The 15,415-nt window shown below is 44.7% G+C and overlaps 1 protein-coding gene across 4 annotated transcripts in view; it reads left to right on the forward strand.

Annotated features, from left to right (window-relative positions):
- Positions 1-12,927, forward strand: part of LOC141925892 (uncharacterized) — a 32,524-nt gene extending 19,597 nt beyond the window's left edge. For 3 of the 4 annotated variants that reach the window (XM_074830746.1, XM_074830749.1, XM_074830748.1), the window contains exons 4-9: positions 1,427-1,613; positions 2,628-2,782; positions 4,034-4,060; positions 5,583-5,701; positions 10,184-10,303; positions 10,792-12,927. In XM_074830746.1, the coding sequence (XP_074686847.1) occupies positions 1,427-1,613; positions 2,628-2,782; positions 4,034-4,060; positions 5,583-5,701; positions 10,184-10,280 (585 nt within the window). In that variant the 3' untranslated portion in view covers positions 10,281-10,303; positions 10,792-12,927. The remainder of the gene's footprint in view (positions 1-1,426; positions 1,614-2,627; positions 2,783-4,033; positions 4,061-5,582; positions 5,702-10,183; positions 10,304-10,791) is intronic. The other variant, XM_074830750.1, reaches the window with a different exon arrangement.
- Positions 12,928-15,415: the final 2,488 nt, after the last annotated feature.

The raw sequence follows: 15,415 nt of genomic DNA on the forward strand, positions 1-15,415 counted from the left end.
AAATCATCATCTGGTTTATATGCCCCCTCCTCCCCAGCTTCCACTGAAATGAAAGACACCATGCTTTCATTTAAATATTTGAAACTTTGATCTTTTTGGTATTTTCCAAGATGTCTCAGCAGTGCATTCTCAGCTGCATTTGTCCCATACTGTTCAGTAGGGAATTGGACCCCCAGATGTAACATTCAGCACTTGCAATATGCTCTACAAAACTGGGTGCGCTCTCTCAGGTATCTCTGTGGTGCTTGCATCTCCTATATCTGAGCAGTTCTCTGTCATTTTCCTCTTCAGAGGGAAGTGGAAGAGGAACACTACTACCCCCATTTGCCAGGAGATGTGGAGGTTGCTGTTCATGTTGCATTTTGGAGGGTGTCCTAAGGCTACTTTCCAAACCATGTTCACTCTCCATGCAGACATGGCTAGGGAAGACACAACCCTGAGAGCAGAGATGGGTTAGTGTAGTATTAAGAGCTGGTTGTGAGGATTGTAGATAGCCAGAGTCAGTGCTCCTGAATGCTGTTCTTGAAAGCTGTGCAGACATCACCACAGAGACTGATGACATTTCGATCCTGGGACACAAAGGGAACATGGTTACTCTACATCGTTTGCTTTACAAGGGAATCTTTGATGCTGTGGGCCAAAAGCAGCATCTTTCATTAGATTTTCAAAGCACCTCCCAAACATATAGGTATTGCAAAGTGCCATGCTGCTGTGGCAACATATCTAGATGAGCTGGCACATTAAAACTGTCAGTCGCTTGGGGGTCTCCAGAGGTGCTAAACTGGTGTTGGCCTGTCCTGGTCCCAACACCAATAAACAGTTTGGTTCCCTTTTCACTTCAGCTAGATAAAGCTCTCCTTGCTTCCTGCTCTACTACACTCTCGTGCAACATGGTTGTGCAAGGTAGAAAATCTCCCCTTCCCACCACACCAGCTACAGCAGAAGTACACCAGCTGAAGTATCACATACAGTGAATCTGACTGGTAACATGCAAGTGAACTATGGCATCCCATCAATAAAAACACAAGATATTGTTGTCTGTGCATGTTCCAAAACAAATAGAATTATCTTAAAATGCAAGTCACTGTTATAATGGATCTGTTTATTTACACAAATGCCTTAGATGAGCAGCTCAGTGTTTAGAAACTCGTATTCAATTCCTTCTGGGAAACAAACCCAAAAGATGCTGAGTATCAGGCAATTTAAGTTAAACACCAATGAACCCATGAAAAATCTATATTACCAACTCCAGGCTGCTCAGTCTTTTAGCGAATTAAATAATTTGCCGGGGTTCTAATGGGTCTCAGGACAAGGCTGGGCATCCCTGGGCTGGAATGATTGCAATTTGTCTGTACCATTGCACCACCTGGTTACCTTGGGCCATTGCAGCCTGAGAGTCTGTATACTTTCTTTTTGTCTGGTGTAGGAGTACCTTCTGCAGCACTGCTCCTGTGGAGCTGCCAGCATCTTCCTCACCTCATACCAAGACTCAAAGACATTTTTTGCTGGGAGAAGCAGACCTCACAGCCTCTTGGTTCAGACTGGAAACCCTTCTGATCTTTCCATCATCCCAGAAATAGGAGTGAACACTGAAAAGCTGAGCAGCTGCAATGGTGAGTTCAAACACCTCTAACCTGCCCTCCTGCTTGCCACCAGTTAGTGAAATAAGCTGACCAGCAACTTCCTTTTCCCTAGGAAAGACAGGTGGGAACAGAGCAAGGTGTCAGTGGAACTAAACCTTAGCTGGAAATCTAAGAGATGCATTTTAAAATGCTTTGTCTACACCTGGGATTTTAACAGTTGCTGCTTCACATGTGTGAAGCCAGACTTTTCGCTCTGCAGCTATGGCTACAAAGATCAGGACAAATGTGTTATAAAATGGGTCTCTCTTTTGGAGACTTAGCATGTCTGAATGGGTCCATTAGTGGAGCCCTTCCATGTGGCTTTAAAATCCCCCCAGCCAGGGTAGGATTTGATCTAAGATGGAAAGCCTTATGCCTGTTGTTAGTCTCCTACCCTCTCAAGCAGGCACAGAACACATTCCTGGAGGATGACTTATTCTATAGACCAACTGGAAATAAGCCCCAGATGCAAAGCTTGGATCTAGAGACCAACTTTTCCAGAAGGCTGAGAAAGACTGGGCTCGGCCTGCTGATGATAAAGCCATCTGAAAAGTCTGGATCCAACGTTAGATGTGAACCAGCCCACTAAGTGAGGTTGATTAGTTTATTTCAAACCTTGGACTTCAGCCTGCCTCTAATACCTAGTGAAACCCAGAACATCAACGTACCTCCTAGCAGGATTGAGTTGGAGTGTAAATGACCTTTGGGATCTCTAGTGCTGAGACTCAGAAATGCTCTTTCCTGGCAGTTTCAGAGCAGGCCTGGAAGGAAAATAAAACCATGAGGAAGCCATTAGAAAGTCCTGCTGTGGTCAGACACTTTATTGGAGCACTTACCTTCTTTCCACTGCAGTGTGGCATGAAGACACATGGGGTCTGATCCCATCATTAAGTCCTTAGGGTTCTCATCCAATCTGGAGTCTCAGCTTGCTGGCAGCACTGCTCAGAGGCTGTCCTCGCAGGACACTACTGAGAAATGTGAGCCAGTCCTTGCATTTCATTGCAGGAAGTGAGAGATACCTGGAATCAGGAAACAGCCAGCTGATGATGGGGCTCAGGAAGTCGTCAAACAATAGGAACAACAAGGAGAATGAGTTCAGAGAAGCTGGTAGTACGGCTGAGGGACAGGCTTTTCCATCAAAGGACCCTGCAGTAAGAAAGGTGAGTGATAAGCTTGGAGCTAGACTCTGAGTGGGACCTGTGGGAGAAGCAGGGAGAAGTTCTGTTCAGGCAGATTAGAGTGGGGTGCTGGGAGAACAAGTCAACCCTGTCTGCTACTGAATGAGGCTGGGGCACTGAGGGCCAGGGTGCTCTGTGCCTCTCTGCTCCCAGCCTTAAATGAAGACAAGGACTATGTCTTTATTCCAAGAAAAGTACAGAGCACTGGTGCAGTGGAGAGGAGCACTGCAGACAGCAGCACGGGCTTCAGCCCTCACTAACTCCAGATAACTCAATACGTGAACTGTGTCATAAGGATCTTCACTTCTGCTGCTAGGGATGTTAAACAAGCACACATTCACTACACATATAAAAATTCTAGTGGGCCAGTCCTTAGCTGGCAACACTTATTACCAGACTGTCAGCATATCAATGTAATTAGCTCCAGTCCCCAAAGCATGTTTCAGGGAACCCGTGTTGCTGAAGTCCAAGGGAGCCAGGACAAATGCTTTTCCTCTCCCTTTCTTTCCCATTGTTTGTGGCTGTCTCAGCACTTTCAGGTTCCGGTGGGGATCAGAAGCATTGAAATTCCAGGGCAGAGGCTCTAATCAGAGTATTCCCAGCTCGACAGGAAAGAGGAAGGAGTAGGTCTCTCATGGGAAAGACCTTCTCATGACATTTCCACCTCAAATTTGCAAATAGGTTGCAAACACTTCAATGGACTTAAGAAACCAGATCAAGGCTGAATCCTGAAAGGGGCTCTGTGCTCTGGCTTTTGTATAGCCAACTTCTGGAGTATGAACATTATTTTAAGCACATGGGAAGCCCTGATGACTTCACAGGACTGCAGAATCAAGATCCACACTCTTTAAACTGAATCCTCATGATGTCTTGTTACACTACACCTTAGTATTGTCACTTAGTATTGCATTTTGTACCCTGAGCATGAAATGCCCCATTACTTCTACAGTGCAGGTACTGTATGGGAATCCTGCTACGTGAGTTCCTAGGCTACTACTTGCTATACACATGAACTGGCAGTCTAAATACAAAAGAGAGCCGAGAGGTGGAGGAGGAAAGAAGGGATTATCACACACTTGAGGGACTGAATGGTAAAGAGATAAAGGGCTTGACCAAGGCTATGGGTGGACTCCAGGGCAGAGCTGACAACAGAGCCCAATCTGTTCCCAGCACTGTGAGATGGTCTCGCTGTCTTGTTATCTATCAGTGTATTTATTTGCCTTTTGTTTTTAGGGTCTGGACGTCAGCAAGAACATCTCGGTACGTACTGCCTTTGCAGAATGTATTTAACTTGTACCTCCATTATCATGGATCAAGCTCCTGTAGTGCACAGCATTGTACATGAACAAACGAGGTTCACTGACCCCCAAGGTTTACTATCAAAGTAACAGATACATGTATTATGACTTACTGCATGTGGTCCGTTGTTCTCCCACCCCCACTGCAGACAACAGCTAGCTAGCCTTCAGGAACAGGCAACTGCTCAGGCTTTCTCTGATATTAGTAGTGCTTGCTTTTCTGGGACAACACCAGCACAATCAGGGACTAACTGCTGAGGCCTCCAAAAACCCTTCCACAGGATACATTAATCCGAGTAGTAAACACAAAGGTTTGCTATTTCCATGAGTAAACAGTCTCACGTATGGGCAATTAACTCAATAGCACAGGAACCGGTGTTGGAGTTTTCAGCTGAGCCCATGACCTCATCTGAAGTTTTGAACTGAAAACTCAGCAGAGCCCCAAGAATTACAATAGGCTCTGCCTGGACTGGCGTGTGCAGCTGGGCAGCCGCCAGGTTGTGCTCCCAAGGTGGCCGCAACTCATAGAGTAATGGCTCTGCTGCTGGCACAGTGGGAAGATACCTCAGGACAGGACAGAACAATGCCCTGAATGTGACAATGGTTTGAGAACTTCACTGAAACAGGAATGGTTTCTCCCCATTACTCTAGTCCTGTCTGGGACATGATCCTTTTTGTTCAGTTCCCAAGGTTTTCCAGCCATTACTTAGGAAATTTAAAACTATGTAGCAAAAAACCATGAAATTTTTTGATGCATGGCTCCTTTTCAGTTCATGAGTCCAGATGAGCTCAGCCTGGAGAGAACAAACATTAGGGAGGGCCTCATGAGACTCCCTGACCTCCTGATAATCTCTATTAGCATTTCAAATGTAAGTGCCCAATAGCTGTAGCTTGCAGACGTGACAGGAAAACAAAGGCTTGATCTCTTCTAATTCATGGTCCACAAAAGTCACCACCTTGAAAAGGGCTGATACCAATGCACCTGGCCTAATAGAAAGGAGAAAGGAGTCAAGCTGCTTTTTCGGGTTGGTTTTGTTGTAAAGGCCCCCCTGAGTGCATGCAAGTAGGTAGGAAACCAAACCTATCTTTTCCTTTAGTACAGCCTAACAATAAGGTAAAACGTGCCTTTAGGCAGCTACTCAGCACTCACCAGTGAAGTGCCCTCACTCTCTGAAACCTTAAGTCAGAAAGAACAGCAGGGTCCTAGACACGGAAATGTCACCAAACAAAATAGAAGGATGGTGTTACTGACAGTTGATCCATCCTGTCTCATTGTGTCCTATACAGGTACAGGCTGTCCACTGGACATCGTTGCAGGGTGTTAACAATTCATTTGTGGGATCTGATTCTTAGCTGTCCAAAATAAAGAAGCTCCCCTCTTCCTACCACCCTGGAGTACCCCAAAGTATCATATATTGACCACATGAGGTCTGCCAGCAACTACCCTCTGGTCCTTCAAGTTGTGGTTTCTTTTTGCTCCCTAGGGTGAGAGCCATGCTTGGGGGAGAATGAGAGATCTTATGAGGAAGACACGGCTGAGAAACCAGAACAAGCTGGGACTGTCCTCTGCTGCTCTGAAGAGGTCCTGCCCACAGTTGTACAGGTAAAGCAGAGCTGTGGGAAATTTTCACTTAGTGTTGGGAGAAGGTGGTGCAAGAATTACCTCTGGTTGTTGCTGGCTAGGGAAGACTCCTCCTTACCTTCTCCCCATTGCATATGGTGGTCCTGGCCAGCGCAGCCATTTTCTTCCTTAGTGCCCAGGTGCTCTAAGATCCTAACTGGGTAATGTTACCTGTGTGAGAATAATGGAAACATTAGGGTCCCTAAAAGAAGGTGCTTATCCCCAACGGGGCAAGGGGATGTTGACAGTTAGCCAGAGCCATTCTATAGCCTAATTATTTGTCTTTCTGCTCCCTCCTAAGCATTACAGTCAACGTTAATGCTCTCGTCTATCCAGCTTCACACTTCATACAGTGGAACAGTAACCCATATTGCATCCAATGTGTGATGGGATGGGACAGTCAGGATCAGCTGGAAGGTTTCCTGTCAGAGGAAAGGGAGATGAAGTTTGCTGAGTGTGTGTTCATGGGTAGGACCTGCTTGTTGCTTTAGGTGAACATTTGGGTCAAATATGAGGTCTCATTTCTATTAAGAGATCCGTGCTGGTCCCTTGGGCAAACTGGTCTACCAGGCTAGTTACAGCCTGGCCTCTGAGCTATGCTGTGTAGTGCGTGTCTATCTGAGGTGATGACAGTGACTGCCAGCTACCCCTTGCACAGATATTCCCTGTGCACTTGCCAAGTCCTCCCAGCTGGTCTGGTGAATTTGGCATATTTGTGTATATAATCAGGCAACAGGAAGAGCCTGCGTATCTTACTCACCAAAGCAGGAGCATTACATGGAGCTGTGCACCTCCCTGTGTTTTTTCAGCTGAGGTCTCAGTAACCTTGAGTGGAACAGCTCAAATGTGCTTAAGCCCTCCTCAGGTTTTAGTGGGGCTGATGGTGGGGAAATGGCAGTTATTTAAGCACTCAGGAATGTTCCATTGTTCCCCTTAGACAGCCTATACCTACCTTACAAAATGCATAAGGGAACTGGGAATCTTGTCATTTCAGCTGGAAATAAACCCTCTGTAGTTCATGGAGTGATTTTTCCAGCTGGGAAAAGCTTAGTTGAGGCCCAAGCACATGTAACAGGCAAGCTTCCTCCTATTGTTTGGGAAACTGAAAGAAACACAAAGCAGAAGGAGATCAAACAGTTCCATCTAAAATAGATGGTGAACCAGCTGGGGAAAAAATACAAACTCTTGTGAACCTTCCCTCTAAACCTGAATAGAACCACAGCTTTATCTGGGCTTCAGAAAAGTCCTGTCTCTGTAACCTCCTGCTTGGCCCCTTCTCTGCAGCACTGAGGACACTGTCAGTGCTCCCTACATGAGAATTGCAGGCTAGGTCCTCAGCTGGCTACATCGATGTGCTTCCAGTGAAGGGCCAGCCCACTAGCTCCTAACAGAAATAGCTTTTGCTACTTTCATATATACTGGACAACTACTACTGTCATGGAAATGCTGTACAATGAGATGCCAAATGGACAATTTTTAACCTGGCTGTAACTGGGCAGCCCCAGAGATCTTGTATGCTGATTTTTCCAGACTGCTTTCTGTAGCTGATGAATGGCCTTCTCTTTTCTTTCACTAGTTTTCTTCTCCCATATATCTACATAAAACCCTTGCCTCTACTCATGCCCTTATCTCCCTCCATTTCCTCTTCTGCTTCCTAGCTCTTATTTCCCAGCCCTACCTGTATTTGCTCTTGCTCTTTTTACCCCACACCCTGCAATAGCAATGCACTGACACTGGGCTTTTCACTGGGGCCTAGAAAAGCTGGGCACCTTGCTCCTATGGCATATTGGATACATAGTTGCCCTCAGGCTCCTTTGAAAGAAAAAGTTAGGCTTAGCAATCAATGACAGCCCTGCAAATGCTGCTGGACAGAAGGCCAGGCCCTTCCTACAGCAGTACCAGAATGGTAAAGCAAGAAATTCTTGCTTGTCTGCAGCTCTTGGCAAAGCAAACGTTGAAGCCCTGATACTCTCAGCATTAAAAGCCACTGTCTTTGTTATAATTTATGAAACACGTTTGTCCTGGCTCCTGCTCCTGTTTGTACATGTAAGCACATGGAATTGGCTGGCTTTTGCTACCTGGGCTTCCTTGGGCTCAGAGACATCTCCTAAGGTCTTGAACTGGAACAGGTTGGAGCCTGGTGCCCTGTGTTATTATACAGCTCTGAAGGAAGCAGAGATTTGTTGCTCTTGACACCCAGCCCCACTTGAGTCATTTGGGCAATTGGAGAAAGTCTCTTTGTTTTTGTTTTTGTAACTAGGTCAAAGCAAATCCTCTTTCATGCTCCCACTCTGCTATGATGAATGATCTGCTCCATGGCGGCTGTTTTGTTTTTCTTTTCTTTTTTTTTTTTTTTTTAACATCCACAAAAGCATTCTCATAGTAAAGAGAGAACTTGGTTCTTCCAGCAGGAGACAGGGGGACCTGCGAAGGTAAACATACTGGCACAAGACTCAGTGGTTTGTCCTACATTGTTCTAAACAGGCTCAGGTTTTTACTTAATTTTCTTTTTCCTGCTAGTATGCTTACTCCTGCAAAGCAACGTCTATTTTGTGCAAAGGGCCAGAACAGGCTGATGAATAACTTGATCATCATGTTATGAACTTAGGCAGCACATGGACCTGGATCTGACCTATGGCAGGAAAAGTAGATTTTTTCCCCAAATCATTGCAGAATCATTCCTCCACAGAGAACAAGGAACTTACTTCCAGCTCAAATGACCCCCAAGACAAGAACTTTTTGCCTTTCCACCCTGGCTAGTTTTAGTGGTAGAAAACTGTTCTCAAATGAGAATGGAGCATCATACAGTCAAATACTTGCCCTCGTTAAACAATTACAGTCTGACGCTGCTTTGAACAGTAAGGAGAGGGTCTAGCCCAGCCTGTGAAAGCTGGACTGCTAATTCTGCAGGAGCCCTGATCAATTTAGTGCCTGTACATTGCCACACCATGTGACATTATAAAATGTCCGAAGTTGTCTCTGACTAGAACAGTGTTACAAACGATCCCCAAAAATCCAGGGTTAAGGAAGAGCACATTAGCACCTTCATATCATTTTTCCTTACTTTCCCTAGCTCCCTTTGGGGATAAACAGATGAGACGTACAGTCTTCTGCTAACTTGCTGTGACTGCTGCTGGGAAGCAGACTGGCCCAGCAGTTGTTCCAGCCCAGGCAGAGATACAGAGGCAGCCATCTCAATGAAAGTGGTTATGCTCAGGAGCTTTTCTGATGCTATCCTCAACGCCTTTCCAGGGTAGGATCTAATTTGGGAAGCTTTGGGCAATCCCAGCCTGGCATTCCTGTGCAGACACACCCACCTGTGTATCTATGGGAGCTGCAGCTTTAATGCAGCTGCATGGGAATGAGCTAACCTCAAATTACGAACCTTTCATGGTAAGGATGCTAGTTTCAGTTTGACAGCCACCAGAATCTCGATACTGTATGATGACTACTTTGTGGTTAGGGTGCAGTAAGTTAGGAAAGACAGTGCAGTTCTAATTGCAAAAACCCACCTTCAGTATAGCAAAGGCTGAAAAGGGCCCTAGAGCCTCAGACCCAGGTCTGAACACTGCTCTTCACATGGGGAATTACTACCAAGGGACTTCTCTGTGCTCAGGATTGAGAAGCAGCCAAAGAGTAAAGAATAACATCAAGGCAGAAGTTTGACCATTCCATTGCAAAAGAATTAAGAGCTGAACAAAACAAAAAAATCATACAACATTCAGGTTTAAAAAACCCCATATTAGTACCTGGCAAAATAAAGAGTCTGTACTGCACCAGTCAGGATTTGAGTTGAAAAAATTTTCAAATTAAAGAGTTGAAATAAATAGCTACTAGCTATTTATTTTCTCTAAATAGCTTTGAAATATTGCGTTAAAAAAATCCAAAACTACAGCTTTTCTTTCTTAAACAGCAACTATTTCTAAAAAGTGTTCTAAAAGGTTTGTCTCTCACAAGTCCTGGAGGCTTGAGCTAACTAAGCTGTTACAACTAAACAGGATGCATTACAACTTATTTCAATCATATGTAATAAACAACGAACAAAAAATTAATCTGGAATCAGTCCACAGCAGCTAACTTAAGTTTTGTTCTTCCAAATGTCTCATTTCCTACTTAATACTTCAGGCCAGAATTTTTAACTTCCCTGTGACATTCACCCACCAGTCTCTCCCCCTCACTTCCAGCTAGGCAGAAAATAGTGGTTGTTCTCAACAAAATGATGTTTGTGTCCATCCATTATATTGTGACTCCATGCTAAGTGCTGCATTTTGTAGCTCTCCCTTTTTTTGAATGCTGCCACAAATATTTGGACAGCATCTGTTTTGGAATTTCAAACTGGAGAGGGGGAAGCTGCTTTGGGTGCAGCTTGAATGTCGGGTACATATGCACAGCATATTAATGCTAAAAACACAGCCATGCGTTCTGACCGCTGTCAACTTTAATTGTATTTTTCCATTTGTTAAGGCCAGATATTATGTCTTCGGAGCTGAGGAAAACTGAGAGGAACTCCATGATCATTCTGGGGCAAAATACAAAGAATGAAAACATATGGCCTTTCTGATAACCTGAGTTAAATGGAATAAGGTAAAATAAGTAAAGCAGCATATGTTTCTTTGTGGGTTGGGGTTTTTTTTGCCTCTTCTCAGCACAGAAATGAGACAGTCCTGTTCCTTCATCTAGACATTCTCCAACATGCAAAGACAGGAACAGGTCAGATTTTTGAAGTTCAAATTATATGGATTTATGCCAACTGAGGTCTAGCCCATATACCTTCATATTAATAGTCCTCCACTTTTTTTTTTTTTAAACCACAATTTAAAGGCATCTGTAGTCATATAGGATACATCATGCAGCCTTTTAACAAAAAGTACAGCAGCAAATTAATTTATCTGCAGTCACTCAAAAGACTCCCAAATAATAAGCCAACCAGATGTCTTGGGGAAAGAGAAAATCTGCCCATATAAGAGAGAACGAGGCTCAGCCTTATCTTCCACCTTCCCAACTCAGCTAATGGGTTAAATGCAGAGAAACCCTTTCTAATGTCTTACATCCATTCCATGTTTCTGTTTCAGAAAGGCAAAGTGGGAACACCAATGGACACAAAACCAAGAACCCTGAGGTTACTTCGTTACTTTGTGCAATCTGCATCCTACAGTTGTAAACAGAGCAACTCCCATTTGAGTGTTGGAAGGGAAAGAGGGCAGGGGAAGGCTGAGAAGGGTTTGTGGACAGATGCATGTGCAGCTATGTATGGCATTGCTCCTGAATCTGAAGTATACTTACAAAAGTCAAGCCACAGATGAAAATTGCTGTTAGCATCTTGACAAGTAAGATTTGGAAATTCTTCCTCCTCTCTGGGTTAGGAACAGAATTACCTGAAACACTGAGGTTTTTAAATTATTATTGCTTTCTGGGGACCTTTTCCAGCTGAAATAAACTTAAGCTTTATGGGACACAGCAGCATCTAGAAGAGTGCCAGGGACTCCTTGCCCGGTGCAGAAGCAGCTGTTGGAAGGACAGCCTCCCTCCCTCTGGGTTGGTGGAGTTGCAGTCTCTGCTTGTCCCCAACACAGCTCCTCCCTTCAGAGCAGCATCTGACCAGCTTTGCCATTTTACTGGAATCCAACAGCAAAACCAAGTCTGTAAAGCCAGGACTTCCTGAGGCCATTCCCAAATCCACCGCTAGCTTCTAATCCTGTGGGCATGCTCCTTCTGCAGAGGCGCCTTGACTCCAGTGCTACCCTACCCAGAAGTTGGCATCATGCAGACTCACTGCAGAGATCAGAGTGAGGGGCACTGTAGGAATCAGCCTTTCGAGAGACTGGAGGGTGCATCCAAGGCAACACCTCATCTTCACCAGACAGCCCAGCTCTTGTGCTATCAATCTTTTGCAGGGGGAACCCAGCTTGAATTCCTACTTAAGTTTCAGGTCAAGTCCTCTGGCTGTGCAGGTGGATGCCTGAGGCTGTGTGGGTGGGGTAGTCATGCTGCTGTATGGCTCAGCCTGCGCTCTCTGCTGGGAAAAGGCAAGAGGGAGAAGAGAGCTACAAGGAAGAGTTATTCAGATACATACATCCTTCTAAAGCTGCTGCTCTTTTAGGCCATATTAACAACTGTGTAACACTATGGCCGTGTTTGGTGGCTGCCTTATTGTCACATCCCACTGATTCCAGACTCAGGGGATAGGCAGCACGTGCTTCTGAAGGTCCCATGGTTGCAGTGGGTCTCTGCACACCAGCTCTTATTGGTACTAGCACAACAGGTAATGCACATGGAGTAAAGATTTAAATAAACCAACCTTGCCTCTTGTTAAAAGATTATTCTACCCCCTAAATTACAATATAATTGTAAGTGAAGCAACTGCTGTTTAAAAATCCTTCCCCAAACCAACTTGCCTGTGAACCAAGATTTGAAAAGCTGGCAGGAGTGGATCAACTTCAACAGGCTTAGCCTTTCAGTAACAGATGTGCCTCCTTCCTCACCCAGACCAGCTAGAGCCCTTGGAGTCCTCAAAACCAGAGCAGGATCTCTTCTGAGATTCAAAGCACCCCAGCCACTCTCTCCCAGGGCAGCTGTAGTTTGCAGGGGTGAGTGAAAACAGCAGCCCAAACCTGGTTCTCAAAGTACTCAGAAGGGTTGTTACTTAGCATCTCAAAAAAACCCCAACAATCCAATTAAAAAAAAAAAATTTGTGCTGACTCAATATTAGCGCCCCAAAGTAGGCGCTGTGTTTAATGTTTCAGTTGTAGCTGCTGCTGTGGGACTTGGTTATTCACCATATGTCTTGCTAGCTTCATCCAAAGCTAGAAAGATTTATAACTTGATTATTCTGTGAATAGTCTGTATATCTCCAGAAATACAGGGGACTAAAATCCTACATTAACTTACACCCTCCATTATCCCTCCAGCTTTACAGAGACTGAAAGGAATGTGAATCAGTGCAAACTGAATTTAAAGTGTTTTAAGACATAGCATCATGAAGTGGTATTCCCTACCGCCACCTCCATTCACATTATAGGTTTGTTGTTTTTGTTTTTTTTAAACTAAATTGAACTAGCACTCTTTTGTATTACAGCATTGTATGAAATATATTCAAGTATTTTCAGAAAGAAATATATTTATAACATGTAATATACTGTATAGTTCTCCACTCCAGGATGCATTGTAATCCAGGCATAAGAAATTTAATTAAAGCATCACTATTATAATTGCTTTCAGATATTTTATTAATGAACACGGGGTTGTAGTATAGCACCTGCCACACATTTAAGGTTTCAGGTGAGCACAGCTGGTCAAGAAAGGAATTATTAGCTTCCAGCTTTTAAAGAACTTCTTTAGCTCTGGCACAAGAAGCAAGTTTGTTCTTTTGAGGCTGGTGCTGTTCTCAAAGATTGAGAGAGCAAGAAGAGCCTTTGGAAAGTTCAGATATGGCTGAGCATGGATGTTCATTCATTAGGTGCTGTTGCTGGGCTTTGCTTCCAAAGCCACAGAGTGGGTAGACATGGCAGGGCAGCACACACCCCTTCCAGAGGAAAGGGTGAAGGCACTGGAGACAAAGTATGCTAATGCTCAGCATTAGGGTTTCTTTCTGAAAATTTGGGTTCATTAGCAGCACTGCACAACAGCCTCAACTGACAGGTGCTGGCTGGCCTCAGGGCTGCTTTTCCTCAGCTTCTTCATTCACAGCCCATGGCACACTCCTGGACAGAGCAGCTTTCCTCCACCTGCAGGAGTCTAAGCCAACATCTACAGCAACCCATAACATCTTTAGTTCAGCCGTTTATACAGCTGTATAGGAGTGATGGAGTATGGAGTGAAGCTAAGACAAAAGAAGTCATATGCAGTTATCAAAAGAAAGTAAAGGAGAAAAGTCAGTGACACCCAACTAAAGAAAGTACAGACCTAAATTAAAAAAAGCCAGAAATCTACCGTGAAGGTAGAAGGAAGAGTACACTTTTGCAGGAGATAAAATTGCAGAACAAAGTAGCAATAAAAGCCACTAACACCCTGGTGAAGAAAAACAGACTAGGAAGAAGGGGACAATGCACCAGGGGAAACCTCTGTGTTGGTCACCCTGTGCTAGCTCTTCACACAAACAACTCACATGCCGCTGCTGCTTGTGCTCTTTCCCTCCTGCTAGTGACCAAATGGCAAGACCTAAGCACAGAAGACTTCCCATAGAATGGATAAGGGAATTAAGTTCACTTCTATGCTCACCCACCTCCACTTAACACTGCATGCACCCTGTGCTCAGCAGCAGGTCATTACAGCAAGATGCAGCTCTGCACCAGAAGGGATGGTCCCTGCAGGGGAACCCACCTGAGCCCCAAAGACTGCAGGTCCACAGCTCCCTGCCAATTTGGGACGGTTCAGCAACCCAATGGAGGGCAGTGGGGAGCAGCTGGGCAGGGACTCTCCTCTCTTGAGTCCCTTCAGCCTCCACACAGGTATCAGAGCTCTCTAAGTAAATGTTTTTATCTGCCTTACTGAGGCATGGGAAGACTCCAGCAGCAGCCAGGAAGGTGTTTAGATCTTGGCTAGCACACACAATTAAAAGCAGCGCCAGAGGACCCTGCCTGGTGTACTGGAAAGGTGTAGTCTATATTACTCCTCTAATTGACCAGTTAATTAACATTACAGACAACTGCTGAAGACCTGTCATAGGGCACATTATGAGTTTACACTGCTTTCCCAGACAGAGCTCTACCTGTACCAAGGCCATTTAGTTACCAGAGGCACTCCCTAGAGAAGACTGTTTGACCTATCTCCAGCTGATGATTTCTCCAGCCTGTGATCTCCTTCATCCTCCCACCATACAACTTGAAGGAGTTTTATCTTCTTTTCTTCTGATTAGATTTTAAAAGCAGGCAAGACTAAAACCACTGGTTATCCTGGAAGTAACAGGGAAGAGCAGTTCTGCTAGAAAAATAAAAACATTGTAAGATGATTCCTGAAAGTTCTTGTTGGAGTAAGAAAGGAATTAAAAAGCAGTTACCAGCACCTGTTAACACCTTCCAATCACACAGTATTGGCAGAAGCCAGTTAAATAGAACAGTATTTGTTACCTCAAGTGAGATACTGTTCACGTGCTTCCACGCATATAAGGGGAAGAGCTGCTCTTCCCCTTTAAAGACCCCTAAGTAGTATGATTAAGACTAGAAATTCCCCCTGTTAGAAGATGGGAGTAATCAAACCTATGGGGGGAAAAAAAGAAAAAATTTTTTCTTCCCCTCAAGCGTACTTGCTCAAGGACTACCCCATCAGCTATAAGGGGATCTCAGTGTGAGTGCAAGCACCCGAACTCCCCCAGCCTGGGCAGGAAGAGGTGGGGGGGGTGTGGTGGAGCCCCTTTTCCCATCCACCATCAGGAGGAGTTTGCTGAACCTCAGGAAGCTGAGAATGATTCTGCCCAGCTGCTGTGACTGACCACACCACACTGAACTGCTCCTGATGCTCAGAACAGGAAGTTTTCTCATCTCAAAAAAGCACATCTGTGGCACTTATGCCTACAGTGATGTCAAATTGTCTTTAATTAGAGTTCTGAAGACTAACTGTCTGCTCTCACATGAAGGTTTAAGATTAATCTTTAAATCAAGTTTGAATTTTTTCCTGAAGTTCAAAATTCAAACCACCTAGGCCCTTTGATTTTTTTCAGTTGGAATGAAGTTTCCCTGTTCTCATCCTCCAGAGCAAGAG

This window comes from Strix aluco, chromosome 7, assembly GCF_031877795.1.
Source record: "Strix aluco isolate bStrAlu1 chromosome 7, bStrAlu1.hap1, whole genome shotgun sequence".
Lineage (NCBI taxonomy): Eukaryota > Metazoa > Chordata > Aves > Strigiformes > Strigidae > Strix > Strix aluco.